Below are 23192 nucleotides of genomic sequence, written 5' to 3' on the forward strand. Positions count from 1 at the left end.
TTTTGTCAGCTCTACAACAAGCTTCAGTCAACTTAAACAGATTTAGATCTAAATTTCATAACTTTTTGGTATGACTGTGTTTATGAATTCATGCAGCTAAATCACATTGTCTTATTGATCTGTTTGCTTTTATGAGCAGGCTATTTTATCCAATCAGAATCAACACGGTCATCACTGTGCAGCTGGACAGGACACAAATGCCATTGCAGAACCGCTGACTGGACAAACAGCCAAATCGCCCTATCTGACCTGTTAAATTCCCTTAAATGTGTATTTCCACAGCAGGTGTGCTGTAGCTTGGAGATATATCATTGGCAGTGTTTTTAAATCTTGCATTTTGTTTGGGTTTCCATCTATAAGCAAGCTATTAGTTACTAAAATCTGGAGAGAATATTAATCTCAATTACATATGTGCAAATGACAAATAGTATGTTAAAGGGATAGTTCAATCAGAAATGAAAATTCTGTAATGAATTCACTCTAGTCATTCCAAACCTGTATACATTTCTTTAATTGAACACAGAGAAAGATATTTGGAAGAATGCTTGTAACAAAAACTGTTCTGGGCCACCATCGACTACCATAGGAAAAAGTGCCCAGAACTGCTTGCTGTCCTACAATCTGCTGTCCCAAAGCTTCTTCTTCTGTGTTTAACAAAACAAAAAAGTAATTGTTTGGTTAATGGGGTCCAAGAACTGTTTGGATACAAGCATTGTTCCCAATATCTTTCTCTGTGTTCATCAGAACAAAGAAATGCATACAGATTTGCAACAACTCGAAAGTGAGTAAATGATGACAGAATTTTTATTTTGGGTGAACTATCCCTTCAAGCACATGAGTGTTTTCCAGGGGATTCCCTCAAGATCACAGAATAAAGAAGGAAGGACTCCAAGAAAATAGATCAGAAGATCATGGAAGGTGTTCAGATAGGAAGTCTGAACTGTTTTAACATCTTTAACTATAGCTTTTAAATGTATGAGGTACTGCTAAATATCTTGGCTTAAAAATTTAAGAAATATATATAGATTTGGAACAGCTTGAAGGTGAGTAAATGATGACAGAATCTTCATTTTGGGGTGAACTTTCCCTTTAAAGTGTTTTAAGGTTGCATTACACAACATGACTTTTAAAATCCCAAAACTTTAACTGATGTTCTGCTCTAAAACAGTTTCAGGTTTTTTTTGTACAACATTGTACAAGAATGTTTCGAATAATCTTGGAGAACTAAGTGTCACACATAGTCCCTCATTCATAGCAAAACCAATGAACGGTCTTTGCTTTGCTTCTCAGTTTTTATTAAACTCCTTTATAGATATTTGGAATGTCTAACAATGTTTCACTTTAACATTAATTTTATTTTAGACGACGAAATGTTTCACTTTGACATACATTTTTATTTTAGGCTTAGGGCGCTGCCTTTCCCCGTTTTACCTGTAGAGGTCGACAGAACGCCGAGTACAGTTCATCGACAAAGAGAGAAACGTCGAGGAAGATGTCAAAACCAAAACACTGGAAGGCCGTCAAAGCCGCCGGTCTCAAAGATTAATCATGCACTGGTTGGATTGCAACTTTATTTCTTACATCTTACGTCCGCCATATATGTTCTTAAGGTACGTTCATTTGAATTCAATATTAGTCATAGGTTACAAATACTTAAGCACGAAACGCCAGCGCGATATCACATACACAACGTCATCATATCAACATATTTCAATATAATATAATACTATTAATATGAATAAATAACTAGCGTAAATAACGTTTATATTAATATCAGTTTCAGCGGTTTTTGTATTGCGGTTAGTTAGCATGTTAATACCAATTCATCGATCATCAGGTTTCTTATGTGGTACCATGGTAACCATAGCTTATGCCAAAACGACATAATTGCTACAGCTGTAAAATCCTAAGAAATCTATAAGAAATGTTTTCAAACGGTGTATGATGCAATTAGATTGAACTCAATTTCTATATATTGTACTTCAATATTTCTTCACAGAAGCGCGTAAACCTCTGCCATGTCTCACCCTGTAAGTCTCAACACGAGCCCTTGGGGCTTACCTGAGCTTTTGGTCCAGAGGAGGCTGCTTGGTTTTGGGGCACTCTTGGCTTGGATGGTCCTCTTTCACCTTCTGGTCAATGTTTGGCTTCTCTGTGTGTTCACCAGCCTCTTAGTGGTCTTAGGTGGTTGGCTTGGCTCTCAGGCAGTCCTGGACTCTGACAGTGTTGTTCATCTAGAGCGGTTTGTGAAGCTGGAGGAGATCCCATATAGTGCTGAGAGTGAGCAGTTACTGGAGGATGAAATCCAGAAGACGGTTGGCAAGATCGTTCGTGATTTTGTCTCCTCGTGGTACAGCACCGTGTCTAGAGAGCCAGAGTTTGAGGATGAAGTGCACAATGCCATGATCTCAATGGCCATGGAGCTCAAGGGTCGAGCAGCAAAAGTAGATCATAAAGATTTAACACGGAGGATATTTGATCTTTCCGGATGCCATCTCCAGTGCTACTATAGTGCCAAGGAAAACCTCGAAGGGCGAGAAGGTGGAAAAGTTGGTGACGATCCTACCCAATTCTGGGAGGCGTACAGCAAGTTCTGCTTACCCCACCCTGCTCTTCAGAGCTCTGCTGCTGAGGTCAATTATGTGAGGGCAATGGTGGATCTTCTTTTACAAATTCTTGCACCATCCCCACATTTAGAAACTAGAACAGGCCGGTATGTAGTGTGTGAGCTCATAACCTGCAATGTTTTTCTGCCTTTAATAGCAAAACTGTCTGACCCAGACTGGTTAAACATGTTGATTGTTAGTGTTTTTACAAAGTCCAGTGAATCAACCCCAGAGCCAAAACCAGTAGAAATTCAGCCTCCACCACAGGTCCCATGTAATCAAGAAAACGCACAACAGGAACTTGAGGCTCCTTGCGTTTTGACTCCCGACACCCCCGCAGTTACGGAGATCCCCACACCAGAACTGTCAGCATATGATGTCATCGACTCCACTGAACTTTTTTCTCCGCACAATCTTGAGGAAGATGAAACGCGGCCGACGAAACCATTTCTGTCTGGATTTGGCCCATCGAGGGATTATCTGAGACTCGGCAAACCCAATCCATTTTATCAAGAAACGGACTCTGACCTCGAGTCTCCATTGACAGACTTTAAGAGGAGCTCTCTGGAATCACTGGTTTTGATCAGCACAGAGGAGGCGCTTATGGAGAGACTCACAGAATGCACCACTCCAGTAGACAATGTCCTAGACCTTGAGGATGAATTGCAGACGTACACCAATTCAACAGATAAGGAGTGCCCCAAGGAGTTTTCGTTACAATCCACTCTCGTGCCAGAGGAAGAGTCGTCAAGCTTTTGCAATCTCCACCCACCGGAGAAGAGTGCTGAAAGAGGGTTGACGTGTGCCCTTCAGCCTGGTTTGCCGATCCCAGGTGAGCTAAATCTGAGTGCACCCCTGCAGGCCTCCTCACCAGCTGCTGGAAACTGCCTGGCACCTTTCAACTTTGAGCCTCTCAGCAGTCCAGAAGGTCCGGTCATTATTCAGAACCTTCGCATCACCGGCACCATCACGGCCAAGGAGCACAGAGGCACTGGCTCGCATCCATACACTCTCTACACTGTAAAGGTGAAATATCTCTCTGCTTTGACCAGCCAATGATATAACTAGTCAGATATTGTACTGCTTTGCTTCTTGATATGGATGGATGATGCTGGATATTTTTGCCTTACAGTACGAAACAGCCGTAGATTCTGAGAATCCTGAATCTTTGCAGCCTATGGCCTATCACACTGTCAACCGCCGATACAGCGAATTCCTCAACCTTCAGACCCGTTTGGAAGAGAAACCAGAATTACGCAAAATTCTTAAAAGTGGGTAGAGCTGCTGTCAGTCCTGTCAGAGTTTTGGAAAGGAGTGTTTTGTTGATTGATTGATGTGCTGTTTACTGTAGATGTAAAAGGACCGAAGAGGATCTTTCCTGAACTTCCTTTTGGAAACATGGATAGTGACAAAGTGGAGGCCAGGAAAGGATTGTTAGTAACATTCCTCAGAGTAAGTTTATTCTGTTTTTAATATAATTAAGTACATAAGCATGGCTGAATTCTGCACAATCATTCGGGACGTCACCATCGCGTAGTCTTTCGCGTAGTTTGCAGTTTTGTTCAGTGATGTATGATGCTTCTTTTAAGATATGCACCGATTATGATGCCCGATTATTAAGATTGATATCTGTCGATACAGATTCTGATGATCAAATTAATATTTCTAAACTTTTTTAATTTATTAGTTCATGTAATGACTATTAATATTGAACATCAAACTGGTGATCTTTCCTAACATTTAGAGTACAAATGCATTGCATCTTCCTGTCCTCTACTGAAAGTGAAAGTGACCTATTTGTCAGATATGGTGACCCATACCCGAAATGTGCCCTCTGCATTTAACCCATCAAGTGAATAGTGAACACACCCACATCAAGTCGTGAACACACGTACACCAGGAGCAGTGGGCTTCTATCACTGCAACGTCCAGGGAGCGAGTAGGGGTAAGGGGCCTTCCTTAAGGGCATATCAGTCGTAACCCGCCGGTCCTGAGAATCGTACGGCTACCTTCTGGTTACGAGTATGACAGTCGGCCAATAGTATGAAAAATAACCTTTAGCAGCCGATACCGATTATTGGCCGATATATCAGTGCATCTCTACATCTTTTTAATGGTCATTGAATCAATCCTTTTTCACAGCAACTTTGCGCCATTCCTGAAACGGCCAACAGTGAGGAAATGCAGGAATTTCTCGCTTTGAACACAGATGCAAGGATTGCTTTTGTAAAGAAACCATTCATCGTTTCACGCATTGACAAGGTACTTCAAAAACAGCTCCATTAATATAGTTTTGATACTGTAAAAAAGTTATTTATTTTTTAAGTTTTTATTGAGGGTTATGCCTGACATGTAGATTGTAGTGAATGCTATCGTGGACACTCTGAAGACGGCTTTCCCTCGCTCAGAACCGCAGAGTCCTACTGAAGATATAGACACAGAGCCTGATGGGAAACTCTCCACTGACAAAAAATCAAAGTATGACAAGAAAAAGACCTGAAATTTGTCTCTGCCAGTTCATTCATCAGTTCTTCTACATCAATGAATTCTCTCTCTGTTTGTGTCTTTTCTAGGTCAAGAATGAGGTTCTCCAGTAAAATCGCACATTCTCTCAACGTGTCCGACATGAGACCCAAAGTGCTTTACTGCTTTGATGAAAGCAGTACTGTAAGTATCAGTCGGATGTTTAAGCTAGTAGTCCAATATACAAAATCGCTGTGATTCTGAAGTGCTTGTGCTTGTTGTTTTTCCTCAAGGTTTTTAATGGCTTCCTTTTGAACGGGCTGGAGAGCTTCATCTCAGAGAAGGAGCGTTTGGAGTGTAAAGCTCCTGGCTTTGATGCTGATGGAGAGAGAGGCGGAGGTCAGGGTCCCAAATGGGACATGAAACAGTGTTCATGCGCACGAGCGAAGATGGAAAGTGAACCTGTCATCCGTGATATTGGTAATGAATCATGTTGTTGTCACAAAATCGGAACAAAATTGGGCTCATCTTTAATTGTGATATTGCTGAATAGATTTGTACAACTATGGCAGATTTTTTAAAGCTTCTTCCAGTTGCATTTACAGAAAATGCTGACTGCTTCAACATTTATATTTACTTTGCAATCAGTTTTAAAGAGTCTCATCATTCTGCATCAGGTCTAAATGGTTTGACTTCCTCATGGAAAAAAGATTTTAACTGTAATGTCTCAATATTTGCTCAAGAGGGCAGCATAGCACTTTCATAATGGAAAATAAGCTTTGATATGGGCATTGTAGGTCCCAAATTCCATTTTATAACAACATGTTATTTATTGAAACATTTTGTATGAATATTTTGTGTACAGTCATGGAAATATCTGCTCTTATTTACAATCAGACAGAGAACTGAAATCATTTTGCAAGCACACTAAAAGACCCTGACCTCAGTTCTCTTCTGAGATGTGTGTCTGTTTGTTTTCGTACAGCGAACGAGACGTCTCTGTCTGACCTTGCTCTGAATATCGTGTGTCTGCTCATGAAGGATCAGTGGAGCTGTGTGTGCACTGAGAACCTTCAGAGGACTATCAGACTGCTGTTTGGAACCCTTATAGAAAGGTGTGTGACTTCACATGGATGATAGCAGCAGTTTCACACCCCTTTCGCAGTATTTAATTAGAATATCACGAGACGAAATACCCTTAGCACATTAAATATTTCTTATATATTGCTATAAGATAAGAACAAAAAGGCTGAGGATTTTATAATTGCTTTGTTTTTGGACATGTTTTGGGTTTTAACCATACATCAAGAGAGTTATTGGCTTTTATCAGACTGGCTTGGATCTTGAAAGCTATGTAACATTTTCGCTTTCAAAATGTAACATACGGCCAGCTTATGTCCCATGGTCTGAGACTTGTTTTAAGAAACAAAACAAAAAAAAGTTATGATGTAAATTAATAAAAATCCTAAAGCCTTTATTTATAGGTCACTAAAAAGCAGTAAGACATTTGTATACACAAAATATTACATTGGCTTAAAGGGACAGTTTACCTAAAAATTAAATTATTTTATCATTTACTCACCCTGATATCATTTCAAACCTGTACGACTCAAGCAGAACACAAAAGGAGAGTATTTTGAAAAACTTTGGTAACCAAACAACTTTGACCCTCATTGACTTCCGTTGTATGAACACAAAACATTTCTCAAATTATCTTCTTTTACATTCCACAAAAAAAGAGTCATACAGTATAGGTTTGAAACAACATGAGGGTAAATAAATATGATATGACATTATTTTTTTTGGCAAACTGTCCCTTAATTAAAGTAAATTAAAGTAATCACTCGAATGCATTTGTGATAGTTTTAAGTATTTGAAGCTGTATGTGTCCCATGTCTAGTTTTGCCATTCTTTTATTGTGCCTTATTGCTGTTGTGTCATAATATATCATCCAGTAACAGTTTAGTTAGTTTAGTTTAGTTTAGTTTAGTAGTTTATTATTATGTTACATTGTTGTCATATGACATCACAACATTTGGCATAAGACCCTATCACATTTAGTTCTATGAGTGGCGTCCAGCTATCATCAGACCCAATGAGGTGTGACCTGAAGACACTATTCATTTCCTCCCAAAACTGCTTTTATAAACAAGTTGGCAAGTACGGATCGATGACAGCTTGATGTAGGAAGTGAGAACCGTGTATTTTAAAACTGTGGAGGCTTTTCCATATCCACTGATCCACTTCTCCGGAGTTAATAACAACCGCGGGACGTCCAGCTGAGCCCTCAACTCCAGATTTGGTTTCAGCTTGTGGTTGAAGATTTATGCTCGGCTTTAATTGAAACACTTTTTGTTGCTTAGTTTAGCGATGACCACATGTCTGAAAACTACAGATTTATCCTGCGGCGCAAGAATGTATTTTAATGTAGAGACTTCTTGTGCTATAAAAGGTTGGCTTTTTTCTTGTTGTCTTGAAACCCACCTTGTCTGTGCTCGAGGATTCAGGCTGAAATGCCAGGCCTCGCATTAAATCGTACACGCAAACCCTCAGCTCCGTACGCATCTGCTTCGCAGATACTCGTGGTGTGATGTCTAGCCGCTTTAGACGGCTTGGTTGCGAGGCCATGTATTAAACACCTGCTAGCAAACCGGCGTCCTGCCATGTTTAGCTAATGGCGAACAGCCATCGAAGGGGAAAGCTGGGGTAAGGCCCATGTCTTTTCTAAACAGCTGGCCAGACCTGATGTCTCTCTTTTTTGTTACAGCTGATCAGTAGAATAGCTTTTTGTTCAGCGATTAAAAAAAAACGTAATGCAATGACTTTTTTATCACTCGAGTGTCCTAGCAAAGCATTTCTCTTAAGGAATTGTTATATTCATCAGGTTAGCTGACCACCGTAAACAGAATGCCGCATTTGTTCTCTGAAATGTGCAACCAATGACTGGGTTTGGAAATTGACCTCTTGTGTTTGATTATTTGTGATAAATAATGAAAAACATCAAATCAGGAATTGTTGGCCCTCTATCGTAAGATCTGCAGTCGCACAGTTGTTTACATTTACAATTGCTTAGAAAATCGCTACTAATTCACTTACAAACTAATCAAGGTTTGGCATCTGAAAAGCAGCTTGCTAACAAACTACAGATAGAGCTTATTAAGGGGCTTTTATGTAAAATGTTTTGTTTTGTATTATGTAAAATTAACTCGCAGCTGCCAGTGGTTTAGATTAAAAGCTGTCTAGATGTTAGCATCTGTGGTATGGTTACAATTATTATGTGATACACACATTACTTTCAGCATAGGATGTTCAATATGTTATTGTGTTTATTTGTTTAGATATGTATATCATATATAAGTGTAGGTATTAGAGAGGAACACTATTAAATGTTACTCATAACCCTGACCAATTCTATTCTTTGCTCTGGCTTGGCTTTAGATGAAGTTCAAACCTGTTACTAAAAGGGTTGTATCAAAGCAAGTGTTTGTCAGTGTTGTTTCTAAATATATACATAAATTTAATGTAAAGACCTATTCCTTTTCCTGTTAATAGTTTTATACAGGCTAAATGTGACCCTGGATCACAAAAGTCTTAAGGAGCACAGGCATATTTGTAGCAATAGCCAACAATACATTGTATGAGTCAAAGTTAAAGAGTAAAGATCAGGTTCCATGAAGATATTTTGTTTAGAAATTAAGAAAACTTTATTATTGTGAGTGGATGCAGCAAAATCGCGAACAAAAATGGCTGGAAACACGTCTACAAACATTGCTCGCTGCCCGCTCTTTGGGAACCGGTACATCAAGCAGCTTTTAGATCATGTGTAAATCTCATTCACAAATGTGATTCGTTTAAACAATGAACCCTGTTATGCGTTATGGCACATTACTGTATTTATTTATAATTTATTCTTAGGAAATAATGAAACTGCACTGATTGAAACAATGCATATTCTATGTTCCATATATATTATAGAATTGCATATATCAGTCATACATACAGACAATGGGAGAGAAATACATCGTTCCACAAAAATATCTGGGCCTCCCCTAAACTGTAAAGTCATCCAGTACTTAATTCACAGTTTTCCTCCTTGAAATTTAGTGGAATCGAACGGGTTACTCCACCCCTCCGTTTCAAAGCACAATGGTGGCTGACACAGGACTAAGATGCCGCCACGGTTTCGCTTCTTTACTGAAGGGATAACGTATTTCTGAAACGCGCTCTCTAGAGCAGTTTGTCTGTTTAGGGCTACTGTAGAAACAACATGGTGAATTCCATGCAAGGGGACCCGTGGTGGATGTAGATAGAATTCAAAGGTAATATAAACATAACGCTCTGAAGACATAGTTATGTATAGATCCTCCAAAAAATGACACATTGGACTTTTAAATCAGTCAAATATGACACCTGCTTGTATGATATGAATTGGCTTGCACCGTAGAAGATCACTTGCATGTGCTTTGAGAATCTAAATAAAAACATACCGAACGCACTCGGAACCATGTGATCGCGTGGAAACAAGCAAGGCAGAAAAACAAGCCAGCTGCCGCTCGTGTATGTGTGCAGACAGACACAGCGGACATCATCTGAGGGAAGGAATTAATTTGCCTGTCCGCCGTCTGCAGCTCTTGTAGCACTGGGCCGGATGTCTTTGTGTGCCTAATTATCCAAAGACGTTTCCACATGGAAATTTACACGTTCTGCCACACAGACCTCAGACTGGAGGCTTGTGATGGTATTCTTTTATGAAATAACCCATAAGGAAAAGTAGAAGTATCTGACCTGTGCTTTTTATTTAGCAATGGATCAGTTATCACCGTGGGTGTATTATCGCACACCGACCGAGAAATTATGGTTACGGTAATAGCTTGAGGATTATTTTTAAACATACGTCTGTACCCTTGTGGAATGTTAACTATGATCAACAATATTTTGACCCCTACATTTCACCAGCTGCTCGGAAATAACGGCACCAGCTTTGACGTACAGTAACTATCCATTCCAGACAAACACGCGGACATCCGTTTTTATATAACATGTTCTGACATTTCAGTACGGTGCGGATTCTTGCATCAGTCTTGAGCTCATACACCTGCCAGTAATTTTCAAGCAAACATAAAGACTCTGATTATCCGGCTCAGGTGTGTTTCATTAGATTTGGATCTAAGTGTTACATGATGCTTGATCCTCAGGAGGTTGAGAAGCGCTGGTGTACATTAGCGAGTATTGGTGTACTGTAAAACCACTTGGTGGCAGTGTTCTCTGTCTGATACTGGATGATGAAATATACGTAATATTAAGTAACATACATATACATGTATAGTAACATATTTTATTCATAGTGTGTCTTTAACTTGTTGCTGGTTTGATCTCCTCACGGAGAATCCATTATTGGGGTGCCACAGATGATGCTGTTCCGTGGCGATGTGAAAGCTGTGTCTTTGTCTTCACGTGATCCATCACGCTGGAGACATCTGCAGCCTGTACATCCATGTTTATGCATTGTCACCCTCATGTCAGCAACAGCAGTTCATTGGTTTTGGCTCTGCACAATGACAACCTCACTAACTTCTAACAGCACGCTACAATGTTCCCAGTTTTTGTAGATTTGCATTTGAATATTCTTATGGTTTTTCATTTCATGACACTTTTTTTTAGGAGGCAGAGAAGCCCAAAGTCAAAAGTTGTTAGGACCAGAACTTCATAACATTGCAATGTGTTATATATTATAGGCTTGATCAATGAATCTGTTTTTATTGCATGGCTTTCAGAAAGAACGAATTTTGACCATTGAGAAATACTTAATTCTGATATGATCAGGTGTTATGTATTATTGTCGTATTTGTTTAATTGAGTGATTTTCTACACAGTAGGAACAAATATTTCTTGGCCATTTATGTGTTTAGTTGGTAAGCAGGCATGTAAAAGCAGAATCGTCTACAGTAAGATCTTCAGGGTGATCTAAAACCATTCCACTTCACACTGAGGTTCTTTTTTGCCATGACTTTTTGATTCTGGGGAGCACAAAATAAGATATTTTGAGAAAATGGTTTTGTAAATATATTTGAAGTCAATGGGGACCATTGTTGTTTGGAGACCAACATTCTTCACAATATCTTCTTTTGTGTTCTGCTGAAGAGTGAAAGTTATACAGGTTTGGAACGAGATGAGGATGAGTAAATAAGGGAGAAAATCTATAGGTCTAAATTCTCAGTAGGGCCATCTGAAAATAGACCACACAGTCTTTCTTGTTGTGATTAGAAAATCTCAGTTATGACATTTTAATCTCATCTCGACATCTGAGTTTATCATTTTTCTTTAGTAGATGTATCAGCTGGGATTCTGTAGAAAGAAGTGTACCCATACGAGTTGGTATCCATACAGAGATGCTATTTCAAGTCTAGAATATGGCATTTGGGGTGACGGTATGTTGTTGTTTTGCAATAGCTGTGTATGGAGATGGATTAGTCTGAGACAAACCAGATAATTTGGATTTGGGAAACACTATGTTTTGGTCCAACATTCCTCTGGGTTTTGAAACGGACTGGTAACCTGTGATGGCTTGTTTAAACACTGGCTGATTATTTGTCTGATTATTTCACAGTGCAAATTGATGCAGTTCAGCTCTTGGCCCCTCATATACTGTAGACCATTTTGTTCCATTCTGTAAGAAAGCAGGAGTTGAATCGGTCTCTGTTTTTGCCTGTTTGGAAAAGGATCTTTATGTAATCAGCCTAAATAGACACCTGTTATAAACACCTGCACTAACATGAGTTTTAGTCCATGTGTGTCATTTCATGGACACAGAATTCCCAGCAAGTTATGGCTTATAGAATCACCATGGGCCTAATGGGCTTAAAGAAATGGTCCAAATGAGGTGCGTAGACCTAAAATTCCCATCTGAAGAAAATATTAAAAAGGCCCACACACATAATGAAGGAAAAAATAAACGACGATTTTCAGATAAAACCATTACTTTCATGAAAAACAGTCAAACGGTTGAGGCTTTAAGGCATTAAAGAATCTGTTCACAGTGGACTTTATCTGGCATTTTCCTAGGACAAATAAAAAAATATGAAAGAAAAAGAAGACTTGATTCCTAAAACAAAGTCAGTTCTGTGATATTATGAATATAAAAGCCAAAAATTATTGATTTCTTAAATGTTCAACACCTTTATTATGACTTTTAAAACTTGCATAAATAGGCAATGGGTTAAATTGTAGTATACTTCTATCAGGAAGGTCTCGCTTCTGGTGAGTCAGTATTGTGGCAGAGCTTACACCATGAATAACATCCCAGGCAAGTATTTAAGAAAGAGTTATTGAAAAGTACAAGGCAGGGGTTTGATGCGAGATTTCCATGAAAGGAGAAGACTGGTGATGGAGGCCACCAAGACACCAGTGACGGCTTTAAAGCTTGTAACTCTATAAGTGTCAGGGATTGGAGAGACTGCACATGCAACAAATATTGCTATGGTGTTTCACTATTAACATCTTTATATTATCTGACATACTCGCTGAAGTTTGCCAAAAGACATGTGGGAGACAGCGAAGCCAGCTGGAAGAATGTTCCACGGTGTGATGAGACCAAAATTGAGCTTTTTGGACATCAGACTAATCTCCATGTCTTGTCTGAGCCAAACACCGCATCTTCACCTTTAGACATGCTGGGAGTGACATCACGCTGCGAAGACATTTCTCTGCTGCGGGTCCTGGAAGACTTGAGGATAAAAGTGGAAAATCAATGCAGGGATATCCTGGAGGAAAACCTGATGGATTCTAAAAGACATTTGGGAGAACATTTGTATTCCTGCAAGACGTTGACCGCAAGCGTAAAGCCAAAGCTGTACAGGAATGTTTTCAAAACAACAATGTTAATGTCCTGGAGTGGCCAAGGCAGAGTCCAGATCTCAATCCAGTTGAGAATTCTGGGAGGACTTGAAAAAGGCTCAACGCTCATGATCTCCATGAAACTTGACTGAGCTGGACCGGTTCAGCCGAGGAAAATTTGCAGTGGCCAGATGTGCAGATCTGATAGAGAGAATCTCGTCAGACAGAAGACTGTAATTTCTGCCAGAGGTTTATCTACAATATACTAGGGTTACACACGGTGTACAGGTGCTACGGTAGCATCGCAATGCTAAAGCTTTATAAATTAGTTGTTTGGAACGAATTGGTTGAATGATTCACTGACTGATAAAATTGATTGCCGCCATCTACTAGCCGTTTGAGCTTCACATTGTGAGCAAGCCTAACATTTCCCTTTATAAACATTGCTGTGTAAATTAATTTAGTCTCACATTTCAATAAGTTTGCACGTGAAAAATTTTCTAGTGTACTCAAGTATTTACTAGACGTAAACTTGACTGAATTTCCTAGACCCTAGTGTTTTTTAGTCTCACCATAGTAAATATTACAGTATACGACACAATTTGCTACAATTTGTTCAATTACTATGGTTAATACTAGTGTATAATACAGCGTAAAATAAGTTTATGGTACCGTAACAACCCTATGTACTGGATTGAACATAACTGCAGCCTCCCAATTTGCCTACTCGCACTATGCCCTTAAAGCACATAGTGCGTCGCAAAATGGTATGCACATACTGCGACATACTACCGCGAAACAGAAGTCGCCATTGTTGCCTAGACGACACTGTGATCATGAACTGATACGAACATCAAAATACAGCCTAGTATAACACGGGGAAATTTAATTTCTTGGCTCAATCATTATTTCGTATGTAACGTTTACATTTATACATTTAGCGACGCATCTTTTATTTGATTTTATCAATGCAGTGTAGCGTCACTTAACTCCGCGCTCTCGCGGTGAGTTGTGGCTAATATTAGCCGTTAAGTGTCCATGGACTCACAGTTCGAATTTTCACCGGAAACCGTAGACCATCCAGGTACTTTGAGAATACTCATTTCAGCATTCAGTTTTGTGAAGAGTTGTAAAACTGTTTTCCTTCAGGTTGTTTAATTCCGTTTCTCTGCAGGTTGTTGCACTTTCTGTCTGAAATGATAGACAGTCAGTTTACATTTCCTAATGAAAGGTCCGTACATTCAGACTCCAGTTCCTACTCGAATTCGTGTTCCAGCACATCAGTTTTTCCAAGTTTATCTGAGATGCGGACTAAGCAAGGATCCAAATGGAATACACTTATCATGTTTATGTTTTGGAGTGTCAGAATTCAAATTTGAAAAGGGTAGTTTAAACTTTTATTGGCTCTGGTGACCTTCAAGCGGTCTTGTTTTCCACTCCTATTGGCTCAGACGCGTTCCTGCTTATATGGTTCGTCTCTTAAAGTCGTGCCAGTCCACATGAACTGGCCTTTTTAAATGGCAGAAATGCCATTAATGGAATAAAACTCTGATTGTTGTTTGGAAACAGCTAGTTTTTGTTCCATCACGTTACATCAGAGCGGCTCAAATGTTACGTAGGTTTTTCTTACAAAAGCACTATGAGATTTTTTCATAAGCTAAGATACAAAAGGCCCAAAAAAACTGTATTAATACCGAAATGTCTAAATGTGTGAAAATATATTATTTTGCTTTTTTTGGTGAGTACCATCGATAATAGACAGTAATTGTAGTCTAATGGCCATTTTTATCCATTATTCTATATGGGAGTGTTATAATTGAAAGGGTCTGGGAATCCATTGGGGACACTATTTCCCTACACATAACACAGAATAAGACATTACTAAATTGAACTTGCTGTTGGATTTTATGAGCTTATCTGGATGCTATTTAGTGTCATACAGCCACTGTCACCATGCAGCATGTGTGGTACTTCAAAGAGTATGTACTAAAATAAACCAACTATGTAATTGAAGCGCAGGGCAGTTAAATCAATGACACGTGGAAATCCTGGGCCCTCTTCACATACAGAAAAAGTTTATTTAGAAAACAGTTGTTTTCCCCAGTGCTAATATTATTTAAGTCTGAAGCGGGTTATATGGTTGAAGAGTCGAACCAAAATGAGTTATTAAGGCTTAAATCTAAACCAACCAACCAACTGCAGTTTGATTGATATTAAAAGGAATGCACGATTAATTTATGTTTTAAAGAGATGGTATTAAAAAAAAACTCAATTCATTTCGGAACCAAAATCCTTATTTATAATTTTAAGAACATGCAGACTATTAAAACATCTTGTGCAAGTTGTTTTCACCGTTACTTCTCTAGACTACAGTTGCTCAACTTTTTATTCGGGATGTATTTTTTCCGCTGCTTTGAATCATCCGATTCAGTTTATTTGTTATGATTGACGATATGATTGTAAACAGTAATTAAGGTCGGGATTTCTGACTGTTGAGTATTTCTAATACAGATGTTAGCGGAGTAAAACTCATCAGACATCTAAGATGTTAAAATAGCACCAGTAATGATATCATCGTTTTCCATGGTTAGATGCAGAAGAACGTTTGTCCAGGCCAAAGAGTGTTTTTAGGGAAGCAATTACCTAAACTTGACCATTCTAGTCTGGTTTTTGAATTCCACTTAACATGTTTCTTGTACTAACTTTAACTTTTGACATAATTTCATAGTTAAAGTGATAGTTCACCCAAAAATGAAAATTCTGTCGCTTTTCATTTCAAACCTGTATGCCTTTCTTTCTTCCGCAGAACACAAAAGAAGATATTTTGAAGAATGCTGCTAACTGGCCCCCATTCACTTGCATTGGTTTTGTATCTATACACTAGAATTGAATGGGGGCCAGTGCTGTAACGTTACCGACTTTCATTGAAATATCTTCTTTTGTGTTCTGTGCAAGAAAGAGAGTCATACAGTGGGTGAGTAAATGATAACAGAATTCATACATTTTCATACAGTGTGCCAGAACCTATTCTATTGCCTCATGTACGGCAGCCTCTCCCCATAGTGGCAGTGTTTTATAATATATATTCATTTTTTGGCTTAATACTATTTTAGATGACCGTCTGCCAAAGTGGTTGTGATTCTTAAAATATTAAACACAATCTCATCCACATTAACTGTATGCAACCCTGCAGTTACCTGCAATTTCTTGAATGTAGTATGAAGTGGCCAACAGTAATTTTGCGAAATGGACGCTGTGAAATGAGATGGCATTTCATCGCTGGCATTTCATTAGGACAAATCATATCCATATGTGGCTTGTCAGAGATTTTAACTGGAACAGACAAAGATGGCCATCCGCTGCTGTTGAAGGACAATGGTGAAATTAAATTACTCAAGGTTCTCCTGGAGTTCTCCATTCCATTTCTAGACGTCTAGTCTGTATTTTGATCACACGTGGATTATACAGTTTTTTGTGTATGCGTTTCCATTCAGTTCATAATTGCTTTTTAATAAATGCTGAATTTATCCATTTTAGAAGTTTCTGTCAAAAACCAGACTTCCATCAGTCTTGTATTAATCTCAATGTGCCCTGTTTTGATTGGCTTGTAGGTGGCTTGAAGTTAGTGTGGCCAACTTGACCTGCACGCAGTATTGGGTCACTTATCTACGGGTGCTTCAGGAGGCCATCTGGCCTGGAGGAAATCTGCCAGCTCACCCGCGGCCCCAGCGCAGCCAGCAGCAAAAAGATGAAAGCAGAAAACAGGCCCTGCACAACCTTATGAAACTACTGCCAGGTCGGTCACCAACAAATAAACACGCAGATGCATAAACGTGTTGCTGTACCTGCTCAAATTTCTTAGATTTAAATGGTAAATTACATATAATTTGCATCAGTTAAAATGCCTGTATTTTTTTTTCTTATTTGTCACAGATGTGATATATGCCTATAAAGCTGACTTTTGGGGATGTTAGTAGTATTCTCTATGAATAAAATATATATTGGCCTACCTCTATAAACCACTTACATCTACATGTTTCACTTGGCTCAGTTCAAGACTTGCAAATATCGGGAACAGTCACAAGTGATAATTTGCAAAAGACGGATGTAATTTCTTTTGCGGCGTATGTGATTCAGAAATTGCATTGATCAGGAGATGAGTAAATGAATGAAGACATAAACAGAACAAGCTCGGAGGAATATCGCTGTAGTACATCAGTAACGTAGCGTTGGCCAGCATCTCCTGAGTGTATTGTGTGGTTCTGTGTTTTTACAGATCTGGTCTCCGATATGCTCGGTTCTGAGAAGTACAGGATCTCTTGGCAGATGGTTGTGGATTCCTTTCAGGACCCCACTATAAACAGGTGCGTTTGAGAATTTTAAGATGAAATCAGTGCACTCTTGTATTGACTCCAACACTGATTATGATCTGCTGAGGACAAAACAAACCCCAGTGGACATGTGTCTTGAATGGTAAAAGAAGTACAAATCGCCATCTTTTAAGAGACAGACAGTCATTTGTTTTGTTTATTTATTTTTGCTGCTGAATGTGTGCACATTGCTTGAGTGGAATAAACAATATTTTCGTGAAATATTTTGTGGTTTGAGTTGAACCAATAATCCAATGTTGTTGCTTTTGTTCGAATGTGTTATTTGAATGTCGCTTCTTACTTTAAAACCGAAACAAAGCTGCTTTTCCCCGCGCAAGGTCTGCATTCGGTAAAAATGAGCCTAGAAAATATTTCGAATTCACATTTCATGTCCAGTTTTCTTCTCCTGTGGCAAGTAGCCGTGTAATAAGCGGGATAATGTACAGACAGCCATCTGTTATCAGCCAGCCGCTTCGCGTTGGGTCCTGATCCCACCGTCGGGGCTTGATTCTACGATAACAACCGGCTGCCTGTACGTTATCCCTTACATAATATTGACAGAGTTCAGTCATGTCACATTCAAGTAGAAGTTCTTCTTGTTTGCCATCGCCTAAATGCACAGGGCTTTATCCCAGATGACCACCGAGTGAACCGCCTTCCCATAAAAAGGTTTAGCCCCTACCTGCATAAAAGAGCTTCTATCACACTATAAGCCATCACGCTCTCTAAGATCTCAAAACTCAGGACTTTTGATAATACCTAGAATAACTAAATCCACCAAAGGGGGTCGAGCTTTCTCATACGTAGCACCTAAACTCTGGAATAGCCTTCCCGACACTATTCGAGGATCAGACACACTCGCCAAATTTAAATTTAGATTTAAAGACACATCTTTTCAGACAAGCATTCACTTAATACAAAATATGCTAAATAAACCACCGGGAGATGCTGACATTAGATATTATTTACCAGAGTAATTTAGCTTGTTATAAAAACACCATGTACTGTGCAGTGTTTTACCTATTTCGCATGTTTTTATTTTTTTCTTATTTTCTCCTGCAAAGCTGCTTTGGAACAATGCACATTGTGAAAAGCGCTATATAAATAAAATAGAATTGAATAAAGGGACTTTGGCAGGGTGTAGCTGTACTTGTGATCTGTGATCCGTGACTGTGCTTGTTTTGTTCTTTTTGTGTGTGCAGGCACCTTGTTTACTGCATCTGGGATCTGCTCATCGAATTTCTCGTCCCCGAGGCATCCGACAGAAGCTTTCAGAAAACGCTCCTGCACAGCCTGTCTAAAAACGCTGAGAAGTTGCCGCCATAGTTCGATGGAGCAGACCAGACGCATAACCACGCTGGCACATCCACCATGTCACTCATAAACATGTTAAAGAGCAGCAGTTAGCGGTAAGCTGAAATACACGCTGGAAGATGTGAGCAGAGATTGTCCTGCGTTAAGAGAGTGGATTTGGATCCACGCTTGCGGTGTCTGGCACCAATTTAGTCTCTCTATTTCTGGGACTCAAACACAACGTGTATATCTGGGCTAGCCTTGATTAATGGCCACCTGTTTTGCGTTTCATCAAAAACACAAGTCCCATCTCTAATGCCCCACGTACCGGATCTGAATTAGTCATGAGACTTTTATCCACATCGTTTCAGATTTGGGGAAACTTCTTGCAGATGGACTTTCCATTTAATATTCAGTCTGAGTTCAGAATAAGGCCAGTTCCCTGCGTTCTTACTTGGCTTTTACAGGCCTTTCAATCTTGATGTACCTGTTTACATATATTCCCTCATTCCACCGTACAGACACTTAGTAATCATGCCTCCATCACAGATGTTTACCTGTGTTCTAAAGGGAGAAGCCCATTCATCCCATGCGTATGAAATGTGTTTTTCACACATGCCACATCTTTTTTTGGTGACACAGTAATGCTCTACGTGCTTTGTGGTCTTTCAGCCAATTTAATAAGACTTGAAAACGTAACGTCTCTCTTCACAACATATGATTAAGTGGTTTGAAACTGCCTCGATGGAAAAGGTCATGTTTATGCGTCAAAAACAGAGCCAGGTTTCAAAACATTCGTTGTCCTGAAATTCTGCGAAGGCTCTTTGTTGTAGTCCTTGCTGTGTTCCTTCTCATTTCAGGTAAAGTGATGTCAAATGTAAATAAGTAAAATCCTATGTGTTGAATGAAGTTTATTTCTTTAGATGTATTGTGCATGGGGCAACTTAAAGGGACAGTTCACCCAAAAACTGTTTTTTTTCACCATTCATTCACCTACAAACCTTTGTTCTGTTGTACACAAAAGAAGATATTTGGAAGAATTTGTGAAACCAAACAGTTCTGGGGCACAATTGTCTACCATAGCATCAGTTTGTGCTACAATGGTAGCCAATAGTGCCCCAGAACAGTTTGGAACAACTTGAGTTTGAGTAAATAATGACAGCTTCACTTTTGGGTGAACCATCCTTTTAATTCATACATTTTAACCAATGAAAGCGGACCACATTTACTCATAAGAACGCCCCGTAGTTAGTTTATGCACAAACTTTTGTATAGACATGTGTCACGCGTATCTTAACTATCAAACATATCTTAATGCTCTTAAAGATTAAATGTCGCTTCAGTCTTCATGATTTTGCACAGAAATGCTGTTTTTTAAGCATGTACACAGTTGATAGCAAGGCTCAGTGTTCTTATTTTATGGTTTACACATTTTACCTCTAAAGATTCTAGCACAATTAGATAATGTCTCGATTGCCTTAATGTGTGTAAATAAATACTTAATTTTATAAAAACACTTGTTATAGATGCACATGTGGAACAGTAAAAGAGGCTTGTTCATCCTCAAGATGATGTAGAATTCATTTCCAATGTTTCGAAAAGTGATATCATCACAATATTTTGTTACTTTGGCCCAATGCGCTATTAACATAGTTGTTTCTGTAGTCATTATTTTGCTTGCAAAAGCAGTCCAGTAGTTTTGGTATGTGATCATGTTATAGGCGCATGCAGATTTTTTTCTGCACTGGGAGTCCTGCTGTTGTTTAGCATCATGCATTACAACACCGTGCTTAATACGCTGAATGTTGCACTATTTCTGTAAGTGATCTGGTGAGTGTGTATCGTAGGCCTTATGTTGTCCTGATATGTGTTGAAACAGGAGGCTGCAGCAGTGGATATCGTCATTAATAATTCAGTGGAAATGCATATTACAGGGATGTTGTCATTTGTTCTCTAGCATGTGCATACGTTTTTACTTTCTGTTGCAAGGTATGATATTAATTGTGGTAACTTATTGTAACTTAATTGTGAATCAAGTGTCAGCGATAACATATTCGTGATCTGAAACAAGGAAAAACAGCTTGTACCAAAAGAAAACATCAAGCATATATTAAATGGAGTAAACAGATCTACAAAAATATGAACGGACACTGTTTTTATTCCTTGCGTCACACTTAGACTTGCAGCATACGTGTAGTTCGAGAAAAGAAGAATGTAAAAATAATAATGTTGTTATTGCACATATTGTAATATTGAAACCACTCTATGGTATTTGCTAGAATCCTGAGCAAAATTTACAGAGTTGGGTTCACACACGACTTGTTTTGTCTCATTCCAACAAAGTTTTCATTAATATAAAATTTGAACCATGCGTGATAAAGATGAAATATAAGGTAAAGATATATATAAATAATATATAAAGATATTTTATTTCATGAACAGCGGTGAGAAAAAAACCTGAATTGTAAACAAAAAATAGCACTCAAATATAATGACTTCATATCCAATGTTGACTTAATCTGTAATGTTGTCATTTTATTTATAGAGTTTTATATTAACAGAAATTCTCATTGGTCAAATAAGAATCCAGCAAGGTTAGTTTCCAGTGGACCGTCGTGTGTGTGTATAACCACAGCTGGACTATATTATAGACAATGGACAACTGCAACTAAACTGAATTGATCCTCTCTGCTTATGAAAATGAAATGTGACAATAGACCATGCATTGGCAGCCTTTATAAGGATCACTACATCCAATTATAATTATTTCCTCATTGATACATTGCCATTTTAATATACCTGTCAATCTATTTGTATGTTTTTTGATGGTATTTATTGACTCCATTTGGTTTTCATCAGCACGTCATCAGGTTAATTCACAATGAAAACAACAAAGACTACCTGAACGCATCTAAATACCGTGGTGCTCATTGGTCCACGTTATGAGACGTTCTGGAAACATCCAGATTTCCAAGAACTTTTTTCCAAGAAAAAAGTCTCTAAACCTTTGTTCAGAGTTTGCCCTTGGAGAAAGAGGTCTATCTCCAACATCAACAGAAATGGATTAACAGAGAGACTTCAGATTATTAAATCTCTGAGACTCATTCTGGCGATGGCTAAATCTGTTTGGCAAGTTGACTGTTATCCCAAAAGTGAAATAAAGAATAACGCTTCGCCTTTGATTCATTTCAGGGATCTCTTTGTTACAAAGTGACAACGAAAGTAAACTTCTAATCCTGCTAATGTATGGCTATGCCAGTCAGTAGCATCTGCAACTACTATTGTTCACTACTAAATTCATCGTGACTATATTCCCGATCTTGTGTTTTCTCATATTAACATATATGCTTATGTATTTAACAAAAAAATCATAAATAAGATAAGTACTCCACTTTCCTCAGACGATGGTTTAGTTATATAATGTTTAAACCACAATGCTCCCTCTAGCTCACATTCATGTTGTGCATATGTTTCTCGAATCATCTGTAATATCCACAACATCAGTGTAGATATTTATGGCCGTGTCTCAAACAGCTTTGTTATTACTTCATGACTTTGCCTTAAATGACATGTGTCTGGAAAAAAAGCCTGTGAGGGCAGCACTGAAAACAGAAAAAGACAAACGGTGGACGTGCGCCACTCACGTGGAAAACCTTCTTTGTTTTCGTTCGTTTGTCCTTGAATGACCCGCTCTACGTTTCGAACTGTGTTTTAAAGATGTCCTTCAGCAATTCAAGTCAATTATGTCTGTCAAACTTGGAAAAGGACTTGATTTAGGTTGCGAAAGCGCTATGCTAATGACGCTAGGCTAGCACAAAGCCTGCTGTCATGAACTTGTGCAGTTCAGACCACCATGATTTTGAGCTTTACTGAACAAAAACACATTTGTTTTGCGATAAATGACGGTTTCTTTTGTTGATTAAAGAGGATATTTCACTTAAAATTATTATTTGGGGTTATTTTTTAAATCTTTACTGTTCGGTATGAGAAGACGTACAAAAATGTGCCGCTGAGCACAGTCCATTCTCACTAAACAATAGTAAAAATAGCACTGCACACATTAAGCAACCAGTTTTAGTTTATTATTAGACTGAAGTCTTGTGTACAATGCATTTCTTTTATGGTTTCATTTTCCTTTAAAATTATAATAAACTTTAACTTGAGTATGTGTATAGGTAACTTGAATGAGGAATTCCTGAACATGTACGGTAGACCTCACTTACACCTGCTAACTGTCCAAAGGCTCTAACACTTATTGTGACTGATTCAGTAAAACCTGGAATATAAACAGACATAGCACTTAACTAAAAATGAGCTGGAAAGTACAAAAATAAAACCTGATCTCAGTCAATGAGGTATCTTAATATATTAAGGATCCAGTGTCTTAATAGTGTATTTTACTCGGGAACCAGTGATGTTCTTAGGGAATGAAACATTGGGATTGCTTTAAAAAAACTTGTGGATTGCTTTAAAAAAACTTGTGGATTGCTTTAAAAAACTTGTGGAATAATAATGGAACAGATTATCCAGAAATGGTGTCATTGTGTTTTCAGAGCATCAATCTGTACAAAAATGTAATGGTCACTAGTTACCTTTATGTAGAGAAAGACGCAGATTGGACCTTCTG

At 38.6% G+C, this 23192-nt stretch overlaps 1 protein-coding gene across 1 annotated transcript; it reads left to right on the forward strand.

Moving 5' to 3' along the window:
- The first annotated feature begins 1464 nt into the window (after positions 1-1464).
- snx19b (sorting nexin 19b) lies at positions 1465-20698 on the forward strand. Its single transcript, XM_079481676.1, has 12 exons — positions 1465-1610; positions 2000-3632; positions 3739-3877; positions 3958-4058; positions 4749-4868; positions 4963-5084; positions 5180-5273; positions 5363-5549; positions 6055-6184; positions 16514-16698; positions 17179-17266; positions 18475-20698. The coding sequence occupies exons 2-12, from the start codon at positions 2019-2021 to the stop codon at positions 18596-18598; spliced, it is 2904 nt and encodes a 967-aa protein (XP_079337802.1). The 5' UTR covers positions 1465-1610; positions 2000-2018; the 3' UTR covers positions 18599-20698.
- The last annotated feature ends 2494 nt before the right edge of the window (positions 20699-23192 follow it).

Source organism: Barbatula barbatula (assembly GCF_947034865.1).
Source record: "Barbatula barbatula genome assembly, chromosome: 19".
Taxonomy (NCBI): domain Eukaryota; kingdom Metazoa; phylum Chordata; class Actinopteri; order Cypriniformes; family Nemacheilidae; genus Barbatula; species Barbatula barbatula.